At 57.8% G+C, this 15,221-nt stretch overlaps 1 protein-coding gene across 1 annotated transcript in view; it reads right to left on the bottom strand.

Moving 5' to 3' along the window:
- PHGDH (phosphoglycerate dehydrogenase) overlaps positions 1-15,221 on the bottom strand; it is a 29,814-nt gene that overhangs the window by 580 nt on the left and 14,013 nt on the right. Inside the window, exons 4-11 of the mRNA XM_080648818.1 lie at positions 13,069-13,123; positions 12,878-12,976; positions 6,004-6,136; positions 5,126-5,274; positions 3,254-3,406; positions 2,605-2,737; positions 1,311-1,441; positions 224-461 (exon numbers count right to left, since the gene is read on the bottom strand). Coding sequence (XP_080504944.1) covers positions 224-461; positions 1,311-1,441; positions 2,605-2,737; positions 3,254-3,406; positions 5,126-5,274; positions 6,004-6,136; positions 12,878-12,976; positions 13,069-13,123 — 1,091 coding nt within the window. The remainder of the gene's footprint in view (positions 1-223; positions 462-1,310; positions 1,442-2,604; positions 2,738-3,253; positions 3,407-5,125; positions 5,275-6,003; positions 6,137-12,877; positions 12,977-13,068; positions 13,124-15,221) is intronic.

The following is a 15,221-nucleotide window of genomic DNA, read 5'->3' as shown; positions in this document are numbered from 1 at the left end:
ACTGGGCCCGTCGGGAGGGAACTCACTCTCTGCCAGGAAGTGCTCCAAAACTCCCCGTGGCCCAGGCGCCAGGGGACTGGGCAGCTCAAGGTGGCACAGACTGTCAAATCTCAGAGGGAAGGTGGGGGTGGGGGGTGGGAAGAGATCAACCAGACAGGACACCCCCTTCCGCAACCAACCACCCGCCTCAGGACACCAGCAACCCCCACAGGCCCCTCCTCACCGATCATGGTAGGCAGCATGGCAGGGTTGGAGGGCTGAGCTCGGAACAGGAGCAGGGGCAGACCCCTGCGGAGAGGCACTTCAGGTCTGAAGGCAGCTCCGTTGAGTGCCTGCAGCACAGGTGTGGTGCCCTGGACAAAGCCCACAGCCTGGTAGGGGGCACCTGCCAGGGCCACGCTCAGGAGGCCTTCCCCGCATCCTTGCTCTCCTGGCACAGCGGGGTTATGGGAGGAGGTTACCTGCAGAGAGAAGGCAGGGGCACGGTCACGCCTCCTGCCAGCATCATGCCCACCCTCTCCCTCAGCCCCATGGCCGATTAGTAGGGCTTCAGTCTGGCCCACTGGGTCAGCCATTCAGAGCCGGGGGAGGAGTCAATGGCCCCCCCCCTAGGGAAGGAGAGATCTGCCTGGTATAGGTAACAGCTTGGAGGGGAGGGGTGGGAACGAGGGAGGAGGGAGGGAGGCGGGTCTGCCTGCGGGCTGACCCAGCCTGGCCCCTCCTGCTCACTGCTTCCTGTACAGAACCAGTGGCCTCAGTGGGATGTAGGTGTGGAGAGGGGGCCGGAGGGGGGCTGCGGGAGCCCTGCTTCCCATGGCTGCTGCCAGCTCCCACTGGCGAAGAAACACGGGCTTTGATCTACAAAGGGAACCAGCGGGAGAGACGCCAAGGAGAAGCCATGAGGGCAGCAGAGGCGGAGAGGATGTGTTGCCAGCTTCCAAGGAGTGTGCAAGCTCAGCCAGAGACCAGGCTCTGTGGTGAATGCAGCCCTGGATGGAGCCAGAGCTGAGCACGCGAGGCTGCCTCCCAGCCCCCCAGCCAGACACAAAGTGGCTCCTCAGTGCTCCGGGCTGTGAAATGGGGGTGCTGGCACAGGCAGGCATACACACAGCACTTTCTCGCACAGCAACGCTCGGAGGCAGGTGGTAGCCCGCCTTTGCAGATGCAGACGTAATCTGCAGACCTAATCACAGGCAGGACCGCCCCCAGGGCTCCCCCTCACTGAACAGGGCTGGGGGTGTGCTCTGAACACGCAGGGGGAGGAGGGCTGTGCCGACGGGGTGAGGAGGAGAGGGTGGGTGGGCACCCACATTGAGGCCGGCCTCCTTAACCAGCAGCTTGGCGTTCACCAAGTTCACATCCGCGTGACTGGAAGCGTCCTTGAGGAGGCCGACAATGACTGCGGGGCTCAGGCAGTTCCCAGCATTCTTCAGGGATAAGCCTGCGGGCCGAAAAGAAGCCACCGTAAGGTCAGTTTGTTGAGCCACACAGGAGGGGCGGGAGACCCCAGCACCCACCTCGGTTCACAGCTCCTCACACACTGGGGACCCCGATTCCAGCCTGCCTAGGCAGTCCTGCTTCCCCCGAGGAGCGGACACACGGTGGGTCAGCAGACCTGCCCAGAGGCTGGCCCCAGCCTGGCCCTGTCCAGGTCTGGGCCCCGAGGGCACTCTCATCCAGTCTAAAAAACCCATCTCCAAAACTCAGCCCAAACCCAGTGCCCCCCACACCTGCCATGGCCTGGCCACCCTGGCCTGCCTGTCATTCTGGCACTCACACCCTTGCTGGCCTCAGGAAGTAGAAGAAAGGGGTGATTGAAGCAATTGTGGCCCAGTTCCCCCTGCCTTGTGACCTGGGGACCCAAGCTAGTGGGGATCCCCTGGCTCGGGCCTTGCCCAGGACGGACAATGCTCAGGGTCTACCTGCCCCACCCCCCACCTCTCCCCAAGAGTCAACAGTCAATGGGGAGGAACGTCTGCAATGCTAGAGCCTCCCTGGTCTCTCCAGCACCTCTGCAGCGGGCTGGAGCCTGCACAGCCACTGAGAGGCCGACAGAGGGCGCTGTTCTGTTCCCACGTCCTGGCTGAGCGAATGCCCCCAAGGCTACCATCTTGTCCCAGGGCCCATCTTGGGCTGTGGGAGCACAGAATGGCCCCACACCTCCTGGCACACCCATCCTGACTCACACTTCACACATGAAAAACACACGCCTCGGAGACCGGAATGCCACATGACTGGTAAGCGACAGGGTCAAAACCAGAATCAAATTCCATGTCACTTAACCAGGTCTCCCGCCGCCAAATCCTACCGCCTCTCATGGGAAACTCTGTCTCTTGCAGAGGTTCCTCTTGCACCCCAAACATGAACATCTTTAAAATAATGTACACACGTGGTTTGTGAAAATTAAGCATATTTCCCAATGACTTTTTGTCCCTCCTCTTCTGCCTCCACTCAGTAGCAAATGAGCCATACCCAGAACGTGGGACATGGGGTCCCAAGACCAGGGTCACCTCCGAGTCCCTGTCTGGCCTGCAGCAGACACACCTAGTGGGGTGCAGAGTCCACACCCCTCTTCCCCTTCCCTCTGCAGTGTCCCCCGCTCACCCTGCGTTACCACCTGGATGGTCCCTTTGGGGGACCCTGCCCAGGCTCGCATCAGAGTCCCCAGAGCTTCTGCCAGACCGATCCACGGTTTGGTGTGCGGAGAGAAGGCGCTGGTAAGGGCCTGGGCATTCACCTGCAGGGAGACGGGGAGTGGGGCTGGGATTAGGAAGAGGTGGGACACAGCACACCTGTCCCAGCAAGCCTTGTTGCTGAGACCCAGCTCCCTGCGAGAGCAGACGGCCTGTGGCAGGCGGAGGAAGTGTGCAACTAAGAAGGACCCTCCCCCTCAGGGGCTTTCTCCATCGCCCCGCCCCACGAGCGTCCAGCCCCCAGCCCAGCCTCACCCCTGCATTCGCAGGCCCGCAGAGAACAAAGGAGCCTTTCCCAGACGCTGGGCCCTGGGGAGAACCTCGCTCTCCGCACAAGGCTGCAATGTCAGGGCGGAGCTGCGCTCCCTGCTGCCAGGCCTGGGCATCAAGGCGAGGGGCAGGCCAGCTCCTGCCACCCACCCAGAGGCCGACTCAAGTGGAATCTTATCTCGGCTCCCAGAGCAGAACCCGGCCACCACACCACGCTGTCCCCATTCCCATCACCAGGACTCCTGCTCCTCCCTCTAACCTCCCGGCCCCACCCCACCTGGGATACTCACAACCCCCGCGAGGGCTCTCCCCTTCACCATGTCCACGAACTGGACAGCGATCTCCTCCCCGCAGCGGCTCTGGGCCTCCTTGGTGCTGGCGCCCAGGTGGGGGCAGCTGATGACGTTCTCGTGGTCCACCAAGGCGCGGTCCCGAGGCGGCTCCTGCTCAGAGAGAGACAGGGAAGTTGGCAGGAGGGAAGGCACCTTCTACTCTTATTTCGTCAGGGTGGTCACTGGACTCAATGACCGGCTTCCTCATGGATGCCCCACCACAGCAAAGTGGTGGACAGAGCTGTGGACCACATTCAAATGTGCCCCTGGGCAAACCTCCATCTTCCCGAGCCTCGGTTTCCCTCCCTGAGAAATGGGTGAGCACTGCTACCTCGTACCATCGCCATGGAGATTGCACACCAGCAATGCAAGAGGCTCTGGGCAGTGGTACCTCCTGTGGCTGCTGCTTTTCCCTGAAAGCCCCTCCCCCTGCGCTCCCCGTCATGCTGTTTGCAGACACTGAGCGTGGCCACCTGGCACCTCCTCCCCAGGGTCCCCCCACCCCTTCTGCTCGCTGAGTACAACGCACTGCCCTTGGGAACGGGACTTAGGCCCTTCTCTGCTGGGCACTGTCCCCGGGGCTCTGTGGGCTCCACCTCACCCGGGGCCCCAGGCAGTGGCAGTCCGTGCCCTGAGGAGGCCGAGGGGCAGGGGATGGGGCTGTGCTGGGGGATGGCAACCCAGGGAAGGGCCAGGCACCCCCGCCCGCGGGGACCTTTCCATCTAGTCCAGAAAGGTCACCAGAAACACAGACCCAGTGCACGGTGCACCCTGGGCAGGGAATGGACAGCGAGTGCTAGGGGGGCTCAGAGGGCGGGGGGCTCGCCAAGGCCACACAGTTCATACAGGCCCAGCACCCGCCCGCTGCCTCGGCCCAAGTCCATGCGCTCTTCCCTGGACTCCTGGTGTTTGGGTGGCGACGGGATTCAAGGGGAAACGCACCCTTCATTGCTGGGTCTGGCGCGCGGGCGGGGTGGGGGGTGGAGGCGGAGACCTAGGAGAACAGCCCACCCTGGGGACCAGGAGCTTCTAACCTCTGACCTAGGGCTTCCTTCCCTCCCGGGAGAGCGGAAGGGCAGGGAGAGCCAGGGACGCTGGGCGGAGTTGGCGGGATTCGCTTCATCAGACCCGCATCAACGCATGAGACCTCTCTCCCTGCCCCAGGCCCGGGCCTCGGAACCATGGGCCGCTGTCTCCTCTGAGGTTGTAACACGGCACAGACCAGGAACCGTTCGACCTAACACTCGGGTTTTGCAGGACCAGCGTGGGGAGGCCTCCTCAAACCACACAACACAGGACCATTTCTCCCCTTCACCGGGGACAGAGACGTGACCTGAGGGCCTCCTGCCCCCCGCCCAGTCCCTGCGCCTCCAGGGTCCTCGCCTCCTGCCCCCCGCCCAGTCCCTGCGCCTCCAGGGTCCTCGCCTCCTGCCCCCCGCCCAGTCCCTGCGCCTCCAGTGTCCTCGCCTCCTGCCCCCCGCCCAGTCCCTGCGCCTCCAGGGTCCTCTCCTCCTGCCCCACGCCCAGTCCCTGCGCCTCCAGGGTCCTCGCCTCCTGCCCCACGCCCAGTCCCTGCGCCTCCAGGGTCCTCGCCTCCTGCCCCACGCCCAGTCCCTGCGCCTCCAGGGTCCTCTCCTCCTGCCCCACGCCCAGTCCCTGCGCCTCCAGGGTCCTCGCCTCCTGCCCCCCGCCCAGTCCCTGCGCCTCCAGGGTCCTCGCCTCCTGCCCCCCACCCAGTCCCTGCCCCTCCAGGGTCCTCGCCTCCTGCCCCACGCCCAGTCCCTGCCCCTCCAGGGTCCTCGCCTCCCCTCACGCCCACGCGGCACTCACCTCCGTGAACACGTCCAGCGCTGCGCCCGCGCACTGCCCCGACTGCAGGGCCCGGAGCAGGGCGCCCTCGTCCACGATCCCTCCGCGGGCGCAGTTCACCACGCGCACGCCCTTCTTGCACAGGGCGAAGGTGCTGTCGTTCAGCAGGCCTGGAGGGAGGGCGGGGGGTGCCACGATGGTGCCAGGATCCCACGGGCTTGGCTCTAGCTCGGACCCCCTTCCCAGCCCAGCTCCTCCCCACAGGCCTCCCCTCTCCCCTCTCCCCCGAGGCGCTGGGCCAGACTCCGTTTAGAAACCTCCTAGAAGTCCCTGAGATACGGCTGCTTCCAGTGGGTCCGGAACCAGAAAGGCCTGCAGTGGCCCAGCCACTATCCAGGGACACTGGTCATACATGTTGCCCCAGCTCACCCCGCACCCTACCACTCCCTGCGGGCACACCCCTCCCCTCTAATGCAGGGCAGCTCACAAAGCATCCCATGCTGGTGCTGGCAGAGCTGGGGGCCCCTCCCCAGAGCTGATCTCACACACACACACACACACACACGCACTCATACACACGCACACACATGCACGAACACACGCACTCATACACACGCACTCATACACACACACGCACACTCATACACACTCGCACTCACACACGCACACACTCATACACACGCGCACTCACACACACACATACACACACTCATACTCACACTCATATACACACACACGCACACTCATACACACACACTCATACACGCACACACATGCACGTGCACACGCACTTATACACACGCACACACACAGGCACAGTGTCTGTGGAAGCCCTAGACCGGGCCCCACCCTTATCTGGTCTGTGGCTTGTGGCCACCACCAGGTGGGGACATACCCACCTGTCGTGGAGGGCAGGAGAGGGGTGTGCACAGTGATGAAGTCACAGAGGGGCCAGATCTCCTCCAGGGGCAGCTGCTGAACGCCGAAGGAGGCCGAGACCTCTGGTGAGATGATGGGGTCGTACCCTACAGTCTGGTTATGAGAGAGAGTGTGTGTGTCATTAGTATTTGTATTATTAATAATGGCAACCATGGAACATTTGCCATACGCCAAGCTATGCTAAGCCTTCTGCAGACACCAGTGTACTGAATAGCAGGGGCTTACCCACGAGGAAGGGCCAGGACCAGAGCTGAAAGGCAGGTGTCTGCCTGCACGCTCTTAACCATAAATGGGAGCAGCTCCTGTGTGCGGCCAACGGGCAACGTGGAGCTGGAAGCCCTTGGGAAGCAGGGAGCCCAGGGGAGGGAGGACGATCCATCGGGGTCAGTGTGGGGCACAACCAGGAAAGGGAGGGGAGGCTGGCTTTCCAGACAACGGCAGGGGCACTGGCTGCTTGGGCAGAGAGTGCGGGAGAAGGGGGGGGCGGGCGGCGGTGCAGAGCAGGGTTAGAGACCAGGACGCGTCATCGGGGAAGGGGGGGAAGTACCCGTGCTGACAACAACGGGGAGGGGCTGGTCCCCTTTCCTGGAGTTACTCTTAGGGACTTAAGACGCATCTGGTCTTGGAAGGCAGACCATGGTGACTAGCCACAGGGGGGTATAAATGACTAGTGACCGATGCTTTCAACAAGGCAGGGTTGATGGGGGTGAGAGCAATGACATCAGAGGAGGAAAGTGAGACATCAGGGTACCAAGGTGGGGGTGGGCCCCGAAAGAACCTTGGTCTGGGGAGGAGGTGGACCCCCCTGAGGCTGCTGAGAAGGAAGAAGGTTGACTGCTGGGAGATGGGGGCAGGCAGGGAACTGGATGTGTCAGCTTCACTAACGGCATCAAATTGGCCAAAGGTCATCGCATGTCAGTGACGGGAATGAGCCGGGCCAGTAAGCCAGGGCAGGTGGAGAGGGAAACCGAGACGGCTAGCTGAGCAACTCGCAGCCAGATACAGGCGGTCACCTCCCTGGAGATAACATCTAGGCTTCAGGTGTCTTTCAGCTCCTGGCTCAGAAAAGCAGCAAAACCAGGTGGGCGGGCGATGCCAGGACTAGCTGTGATGACTAACCACCCCCCACCCTGGCACTGACCAATCAATAGAGACCAGGACCACCCAAGAAAACAGGGGAGCACGAGATGCAAACATCTCTCCTACATCAGAAACAGCCTGGCTGCCAGACACCCATCCTCGAGCAAGGGTACCACGCCAGCGGAGCAGCTGGGGGGCACCTGCAACCAGGTGCAAAGCAAATGACAGAAACATTGTTATTTTAGAAAATAAAATGGCAAAGAAGATGGCTGTACCAAACCCAGTGCTTCTGGAGAAGCAATGGAAAGTGGTTATGGATGAGATGCCGCTTTTGGATCCCACTTCTCATCACCGTGTGGAAGAAGGAAAGCCACACGGGCCTCACCCCGACCGCGGGTGGAGGCTTTGGGGAAGGAGGCTGCTGCCGGTGCCGTATAGGATCACCAGCTGGTGACACCCAGGCCCACATGGCCCGGCCCTCAGAGAAAATCTATTTTTCCCTCGTGGGGAGAATAAAATGCCCAGGGGAGGAGAGAGGCTTCTGTGCTTATTCTCACAAGTCTTCTTTGTCCGCTGCCTGCCGGAACAATGGCCCCTTCATCTCTAACCCAGATGCACTCTGGCATGTGGCGTGGGGAGAGGAGAGGTCACAAAGCCAAGCCTGACAAGCGGGTTCACACAACTCTAGGACCCTGGGCTCTCAGAAGAAAAGGGGCAAGCCCTAGCCAGTTTGGCTCAGTGGATAGAGCGTTGGTCTGCGGACTGAAGGGTTCCAGGTTCGATTCTAGCTGAGGGCACATGCCCGGGTTGCAGGCTCGATCCCCAGTAGGGGGCATGCAGGAGGCAGCCGATCAGTGATTCTCTCATCATTGATGTTTCTCTCTCTCTCCCTCTTCCTTCCTCTCTGAAATCAATAAAGAAATATACTTTTAAAAAAGGGGGATGGGGGAAGCTGGCCAGGTGCCCCTGCCTGGGGCCAAAGGGAAGTGGGCGGGGCCGGGAGACAAGCATCTCCTGCATGCCCAGGCCCTGACTCAGCTTTCTTTCACACAGAGACAGAATCTCACTCATCCACAGGGAAAGAATTTGAAAGAAAAGCCTTGTTTGTGGGTTGTTGTTTTTTTACTGGAGACTGTCCAGGGCAGACAGGAGCTGAGCTGAGCTAAGACCTGGGGTCCGTGCACCAGGAGACCATGTAGGGGGTGGGGGCCCAATGCCTCGGTAGGGTCCTGACGTTTCCTGGAAAAGATCAGATGTCTGAATGTGCAAACTTTGGGGCCATTTCGGAAAAGCACTATCTGAAGTCTATTCCTAGAGAGGAGCCTTGGGGAGAGGCATAAACTCTCCACCTCAATCCCAGCCCCAAGACAGGCTCCTGGGGTCCGGGCAACAAAGGAACCTCGCTTTTCAAGGGGAACACCAAGGCGACCTCTAGCGGGTGTCACAGACGCAGCCTGGGGAGGCTAGTCCCGCCTGCCCCAGGGCCCCTGGCTCAGCAGGGGGCGGAGGAGAGCTAGGGAAGGCCAGGTTTCCTGGATGGAGGCTCCAATGGTGGAGCCTGGCAGTCACGCCCACCCTCCAGCCATGCCCATTCTGCCCTGCAGCCACATTCTTTGGCTTAGACTTGAAACTCTCCTCCTCACACAAAGAAATCTTAAACACAATATAAAACCAGATCAATTCAAAGCTACAGAGGTGAGGGCCCAAGGCCCCCGCCTGACCCTCCCGCCTGACCCTCCCGCTGTCCCTCGGGCACCTTTCCAGAGCCTGAAGCTCTGGGAAGGATTTGAAAATCACTCACTGTTCTGGGGCAGTAGGAATTCCAACAGACCGAGATAAGAGAGCTTTTGATCTAGAAAGAACTCAGGGAAGGGCCTGTTTAACCGACAGGGTTCAGGACAGGGGTCAGGAGTGAAGACAGCCGTGGTGGTGCAGGGCAAACAACACAGATTAGCAGTCAGGAGAGTCTGAGCCGGCCTCCACCACTTACTGGTCCTATTTTCTTGAGCATATCACATAACCTTCCCGGGCCTCAGTTTCCTTATCTGCAACTGGGATAATAATTTTGACTCCGCAGGGTCAAGGAGCACAGAATCCGACACAGCCGACCTCAGTACACGTTAGCCGGACCCGAAAGACTCAGTGACAACTGGTGCCTCCAGTCCAATGTCCATCCCTCTGGGCTAAATCAAACTCATTATAACACCGGCCACCAAGAAACTTGCGAGATGCTGCTCTGCTCCTCATAGGAAACCTTGATAAGAAAGTGCAAGGCTCTTTTACACATTCTAGTCCAGAGGACATGCCAGCGTGCGTGCGTGAAGTCTCCAAAGTGATTACCTGTGATTTAGCAACACTAATGAGAAAAAGTTTCAAGCAGAAAATGTTATAGAGAGACCCAAATGATTCAGACCATCAGCAGGCTGCCAGCTTCGAGCATTATCCGGAAACCCGCACCTGAGCCACGTGGCTCAGAGCAAGTCAGCCGCTGCTCTACAGTGGCTGCTCAGGGCTCCTTCTGGGCCTGGGCCTGTGCGAGTGTCAGTATAGGTGGGCAACAGCCAAAACCTCCCTCCCCAACCACAACACACACCAGGTGGTCCTGGGAAGACACCTGGCTAAGCTCCCATAGGAGGTGAAGGATCCCCCTTTCCCCGAGTGACCAGATAGTCACAAAGAAAGGAAAGGGGGACAGTCCATCCCCAGCCCCTGAGCACAAGACGGTCTCTCCCTACAACTCCCGTGATACGAAGGGATCAACTCTTAAATCACAATACCCTGGAAGAGGCCAGATGTTAGCCATTCATTAACAGCCTCATAAGTGATACCAGCCTGGGTGACTAGGACACAGGTTAGCCCAGGTGCCAGGGAAACGGATGATAACAATCACCTTTACATGCTTTGCAGTTCTGACCGGCCAGCCCAACCAGACATCCCAAAGTGTCCCCTATGCCTCTTGGTCCACTCTATGTCTTCAGTTACAATGTTGTCCCAAGTTACAGTCCTTAGTAATGTTACATCACTTCCCAGGACAGCACAGTGATGTCCATGGCCCGGGTGGATGACATCGAGGGACTTCCAGGATCTACCAGTTTCATGTTGGTTTCCACAAAGACTGGGCTGAGGTCTCGGAGGTGGAGGCAAAGCCAAGGAGAATGAGTGGGTCCCGTCATCAAGCTGGGCCGCCTGGTCCCGGAAGTGAAGATCGAGTCCCTGGAGACCTACCTCCTCTCCCTGACCATCAAGGAATCTGAGCTCGTTGACTTTTTCCTGGGGGCATCTCTCAAGGATGAGGCTCTAAAGATTATGCCTTTGGACCTAGCCGGTTTGGCTCAGTGGATAGAGCATCGGCCTACAGACTATAGGGTCCCAGGTTCGATTCCGGCCAAGGGCACATGCCTGGGTTGCGGGCTCAATCCCTCCCAGTAGGGGGCATGCGCCCATCAATGACTCTCATCATTGATGTTTCTATCTATCTCTCTCCCTTCTTCTCTGAAATTAATTTTATATATATATATATATATATATATATATATATATATATATATAAAATAAATAAATAAACAAAACAGAATCTTTAAAAATAAATAAATAAAGATTATGCCTTTGCAAAAACAGACACTCATTGGCCAAAGGACCTGGTTCAAGGGAGTTGTCGCCATTGGACCACAATGGACATGTTTCAGGGGTTACAAGCAGCATGTCTCAGAAGCAAGGCAGCCCAGAGTGACCCTCCAGAGACATCCCGCCAGAAGCCCTCGAAGCGAAGCACCCACACCTTCAACGCCATGCTGGGTGTAACACGTGTGGGTGTATCATGCAGGCTGTGCCTGGAAACATTGATGAGCAGGTTCTAGACATCTCTTCGAAGCAAACACATGTCTGTGGGGTGTCAGTCACTTCCCCTGCAGACACGCAGGGTCCTGCATCCCCCTGGGCCTCCCAGAAGCAGCTCCCGCGGGAGTGGAGTAGCTGAGTGTCGCCAGAGGACTGGACAAGCTGGCTGATCGCATCCATTATTCAGGAAATGAGGTAAGGCTTTTTGTCTGAGTTAAGTCACTGCCAGTCTCAAGTCCTTGGCAACAAATGTCCCTGAGTTGGAAGAATCCGATGTGCTATGGCACCGTGGAGGGGAGTGAAAGGAGCAGAATGGCCGTGGGGCCTGGACCCTGCTCCGAAGTTACTGCATCATCAATGAAACCAGCCTTTACCTAGATGGCCACGTGTGCTCTGAGCTTACCTGGCCCCTGTCCCCCACTTTCAGGTGACTGGAAATCCCTGTGAGCTAACCCTTGATCCCTCACAAGAGGCAGGAGGAGAGAGAAAGTGCTCTCGGTGGCTGATGACACTTCGCCTCCCTTACCCAGAAGGACGTGGGTTGGTTTGTGCTCATGGTCAATGGGTCCTGCCGGGCCCCACTCACCGCTCTGGGAGATCTAGAAAAATGTACCTGCCCTTCCCCGTGCTAAGGTTCGGGAAGATGTCTTAAATATGGTGGGGGGTAGCCCTAACCAGTTTGGCTCAGTGGATAGAGCGTCGGCCTGTGGACTGAAGGGTCCCGGGTTCGATTCTGGTCAAGGGCATGTACCTTGGTTGCGGGCACATCCCCAGTAGGGAATGTGCAGGAGGCAGCTGATCGATGTTTCTCTCTCATCAATGTTTCTCTCTCATCAATGTTTCTAACTCTCTATCCCTCTCCCTTCCTCTCTGTAAAAATCAATAAATAAAAAAAAAAAATTGGTGGGGGGTAGAGGCAGGAGGCAGAGGAAAATGCTCAAGGTGGTAGAATGGGATGCCCACCCGGGTTCTTGTCTATCATCCATCTGCTGTGAGCCCTCAGCATAAATTCACAAACTCTGGAGGTCAATATAAACGTAAGGGTTCATCAGTAAGTTCCCTATAGCTCTATGAAAGTGGGAGGGACAGAGAGGGAGGGAGCCAGGGAGAAACGGAGAATTCTGAAACAGGGCCATGTAAATTTCTCAAGACCTGAAATGATCTGATTTTCGAAGCTATTTCCCTTAATGTTTAACTAAAGCCTCCCTGGCTGCAATCTGAACCCACCACCCCCTCACGGCCACTGTACACAGGGAGGCGCCCAGCCCTTCCAGGTGCCTGTCACTCTGGCCTATCTGGTCTAAGTGGCCTCCCCCTATGCAACGCCCCCAGGTGTGGTTCTGCTTTTGATGACAACACTCCCTCAACCAGAAGCCTCCCGGAATAGGATAAGGCAGGGCCCTGGGGGGAGCTGGAGGGCAGGGACGATTTCTGAGAAATGTGTGGGGTCTCCAGCCACACCATCAGCTCTAGGATCCTATCAGCTTACAGACAAGCACCGTTCAGTTTCTTCTGAACCCTGGAGAGGAGCTAGAAGATGGACAATTGCTCTGTCGTAAGCGTGTACATTTGCTCATGTTTCCTGAATCATCACAGGCGACAGACACAGCAAACAAGGAGGCCTCACAGCAGGGGAGGGAAGGTGGGCAGGAAACGGGACCCCGCTCCGCTGGGACTCAGGGCTATTACCCACCTCAGGGCTATTACCCACCCACCGAGCATCCCCAGGTTCTGAGTTCAAGAGTGCACAGCAGCAGGTAATGCTCCCTCCCTCCCTGGCTGTACCGCCTGTTTAAGCCAGGGGCTCTAAAAGGGAGGGGCGGGGGGTATCAGGCCCTCCTAGGACAGAGCCTTCATCTTCTCGCACACAAAGCTGCCTCTTCCAAACTTTCTGCAGGAAGCCGGCCGACCCCTTACCTTCATCCCGAAGGACTGCATCCGGACGGCCACCTCTCTCCCGATCCTCCCCAGGCCAAGAATTCCCAGGGTTTTTCCATTCAATTCGGTTCCCATGAACTGCAACCAAGCAGGCAAAGAAGCCGAAGTCAGCACCAGGAGTGAACGTCAGGCACTGAGCCAGGTGCGGGGAGGCACGGCCGGCTGCTCACCTTCTTTCGGTCCCATTTGCCATCCTTCATCGAAGCCGTCGCCTGGGGAATCTGCCTGCAAGGACAGACACAGGGTGAGCCGGCCCACGCAGACCCCCGCCAGCTCAAGGAGGCGTGCGATGATGCCTGCAAGCCACCTCCACCTGTTGTGAACCAAGCTCGGCCTGGGTCTGGGGGCTCAGGTTCAGAGACAGGAGGGTCGAGGTTGTGCAGCAGAGGGGAACCCTTGGCAAGACTTGACTTGGGGCCTGGCCAGTTTGGCTCAATGGATAGAGTGTTGGCCCGCGGACTGAAGGGTCCCAGGTTTGATTCTGGTCAAGGGCATGTACCTAGGTTGCAGGCTTGATCCCCGGCCCTGATCGGAGGAAACAATCGGGAGGCAACCAGTCGATGTGTCTCTCTCACATCAATGTTTCTCTCTCTCTGTCTCTCCCCCTCCCTTCTACTCTCTAAAAATTAATGGAAAAATATCCTCAGATGAGGATTAACAAAACAAACAACAAAAAACAAAACAATAAGGATTCGAATAAACTCATTAAAAAGAGGGGGCGGGGGGCGGTTGGAGGCTTGACTTGGAGTCCTAACTTCTGTCTCCAGCTAGGAGTCTGGGAAGAGGTTCTGATTCCACATCAGCCCCTGGGGGCATGAGAGTGACTCTGGGCACTAAAACGCACGTCCGTCCTCCAGGGTTTGCAGGAATCAGAAATACAGCGTGGAGAGGCTCCGATGGCATTAAAAGCTCCAGAAATTCAAGGATTTTCATTTTCCTATTCCATCCAGGGCCACCACCTGCAACATCTTCCACTATATCAGGGGACAGCTGGTTATTTTTTCGTCCTTGGGAGTTTACGCCCCAAGAGTCTCAGGCTAGATTTGGGTGGGTGGGTGCCACAGTCCACACACGTCTATAACTTCACCTCCTGTCCCACCACCTCAGGCAGGCACACACGCATGCACGCACGCACGCACGCACCCCACACAGCCTCTCTGCTCCTATTGGTTGACATGGAAGGCTAGTCTCCATGTGTTTTCCAGAGAAGACCAAGGAAGTTAGGGCAAAGTTAGAGGTCACAAGGGGAGATATGCCCTGTGGGACAAGGCCATCCAGGCTTCTCGGGAAGCAAAAAAGTAAGAGACAAGAAACGATGTTTGGAATGTTTAAGGAGTATCTTCTGTTTTAGATACTCTTATAGGAAATGTTTAGACACCCATTAGCTCATTGAATGCTCAAGACTGCAGTGTGGGCTCTGGGGGTTCAAAGCCGAGGAAGGCCTCCCACCAGGGAGCCTCCTAAGTAGGAAATGCAGACCATGGATGGGTGGGTGCACAGACAGAGATTCCAAAATATTGTTCTGTGTTTCTACTTCACCGACTTCTTATTTAAAAAAGTTCTTTCCTGTCTACCCATTATGGACTTCCACCTGCTGGTAAGGCTGCTCTCGTCCACTGGGAGCCCCATGGACTTGTGGGTAAACTCAGCCAAGCTTAAGGAACTGGCTTCAGGGGAAACGTTCCATCTCCCTGCTTCGGCCCATCACACCCTCGCGTCTAGTTCAGGAAAGCAAGAAGGGAAAGTGCTCTCGGTCTCAACGAAGCCTAAAAAATGCCTCACTTGGTGAGACGGAGCCCCCAACCTCACTCCCCTACCCGCCTCCTCTCAGCTCCCTCGCCTCCTGATCTCTGCCCACCCGACTCCACGGTGCTGAGATGCAGGTGCTAAGATGTACGGGATGGCACCACGGGCACAAGCAATCCCCAGACCCTCCCTCTAGCTGCTGTACCCAGCTGGTCAGAGCCTCCCAGGTCCGGTCCTCACCAGGCCGGTCTTGGGGGACCACGCTGTGGACGAGGGGCCTCAAAAGGGGTCTGACTCACAAGAGAAGGTAAAGCGGGCAAGACGGGGAAATGTGCAATGGCTGCCGTCTCCTCTTTCTTTCCATGTCACTGTTGTTCTGCATCTGACTCCCATCATCTGTTCAAAGCCCCCCACTGTGAGGCCCATTCAGGGCGTCCGCACCCACAGGGCCCCGAGCTCTCAACTGTCCGGTCCACAGCGCCCACTGGGCCTACTGCTGCCCTGCCAGGAAAGCAGTGACTGAACACACAGGTTATGAGACGGGAATGCCTTCTCAACGGGTACTTATTTCTCAGTT

The sequence above is a fragment of the Plecotus auritus genome (assembly GCF_963455305.1).
Source record: "Plecotus auritus genome assembly, chromosome: 12".
Taxonomy (NCBI): Eukaryota; Metazoa; Chordata; class Mammalia; order Chiroptera; family Vespertilionidae; genus Plecotus; species Plecotus auritus.
This window is presented reverse-complemented; position numbering and strand designations above follow the sequence as displayed.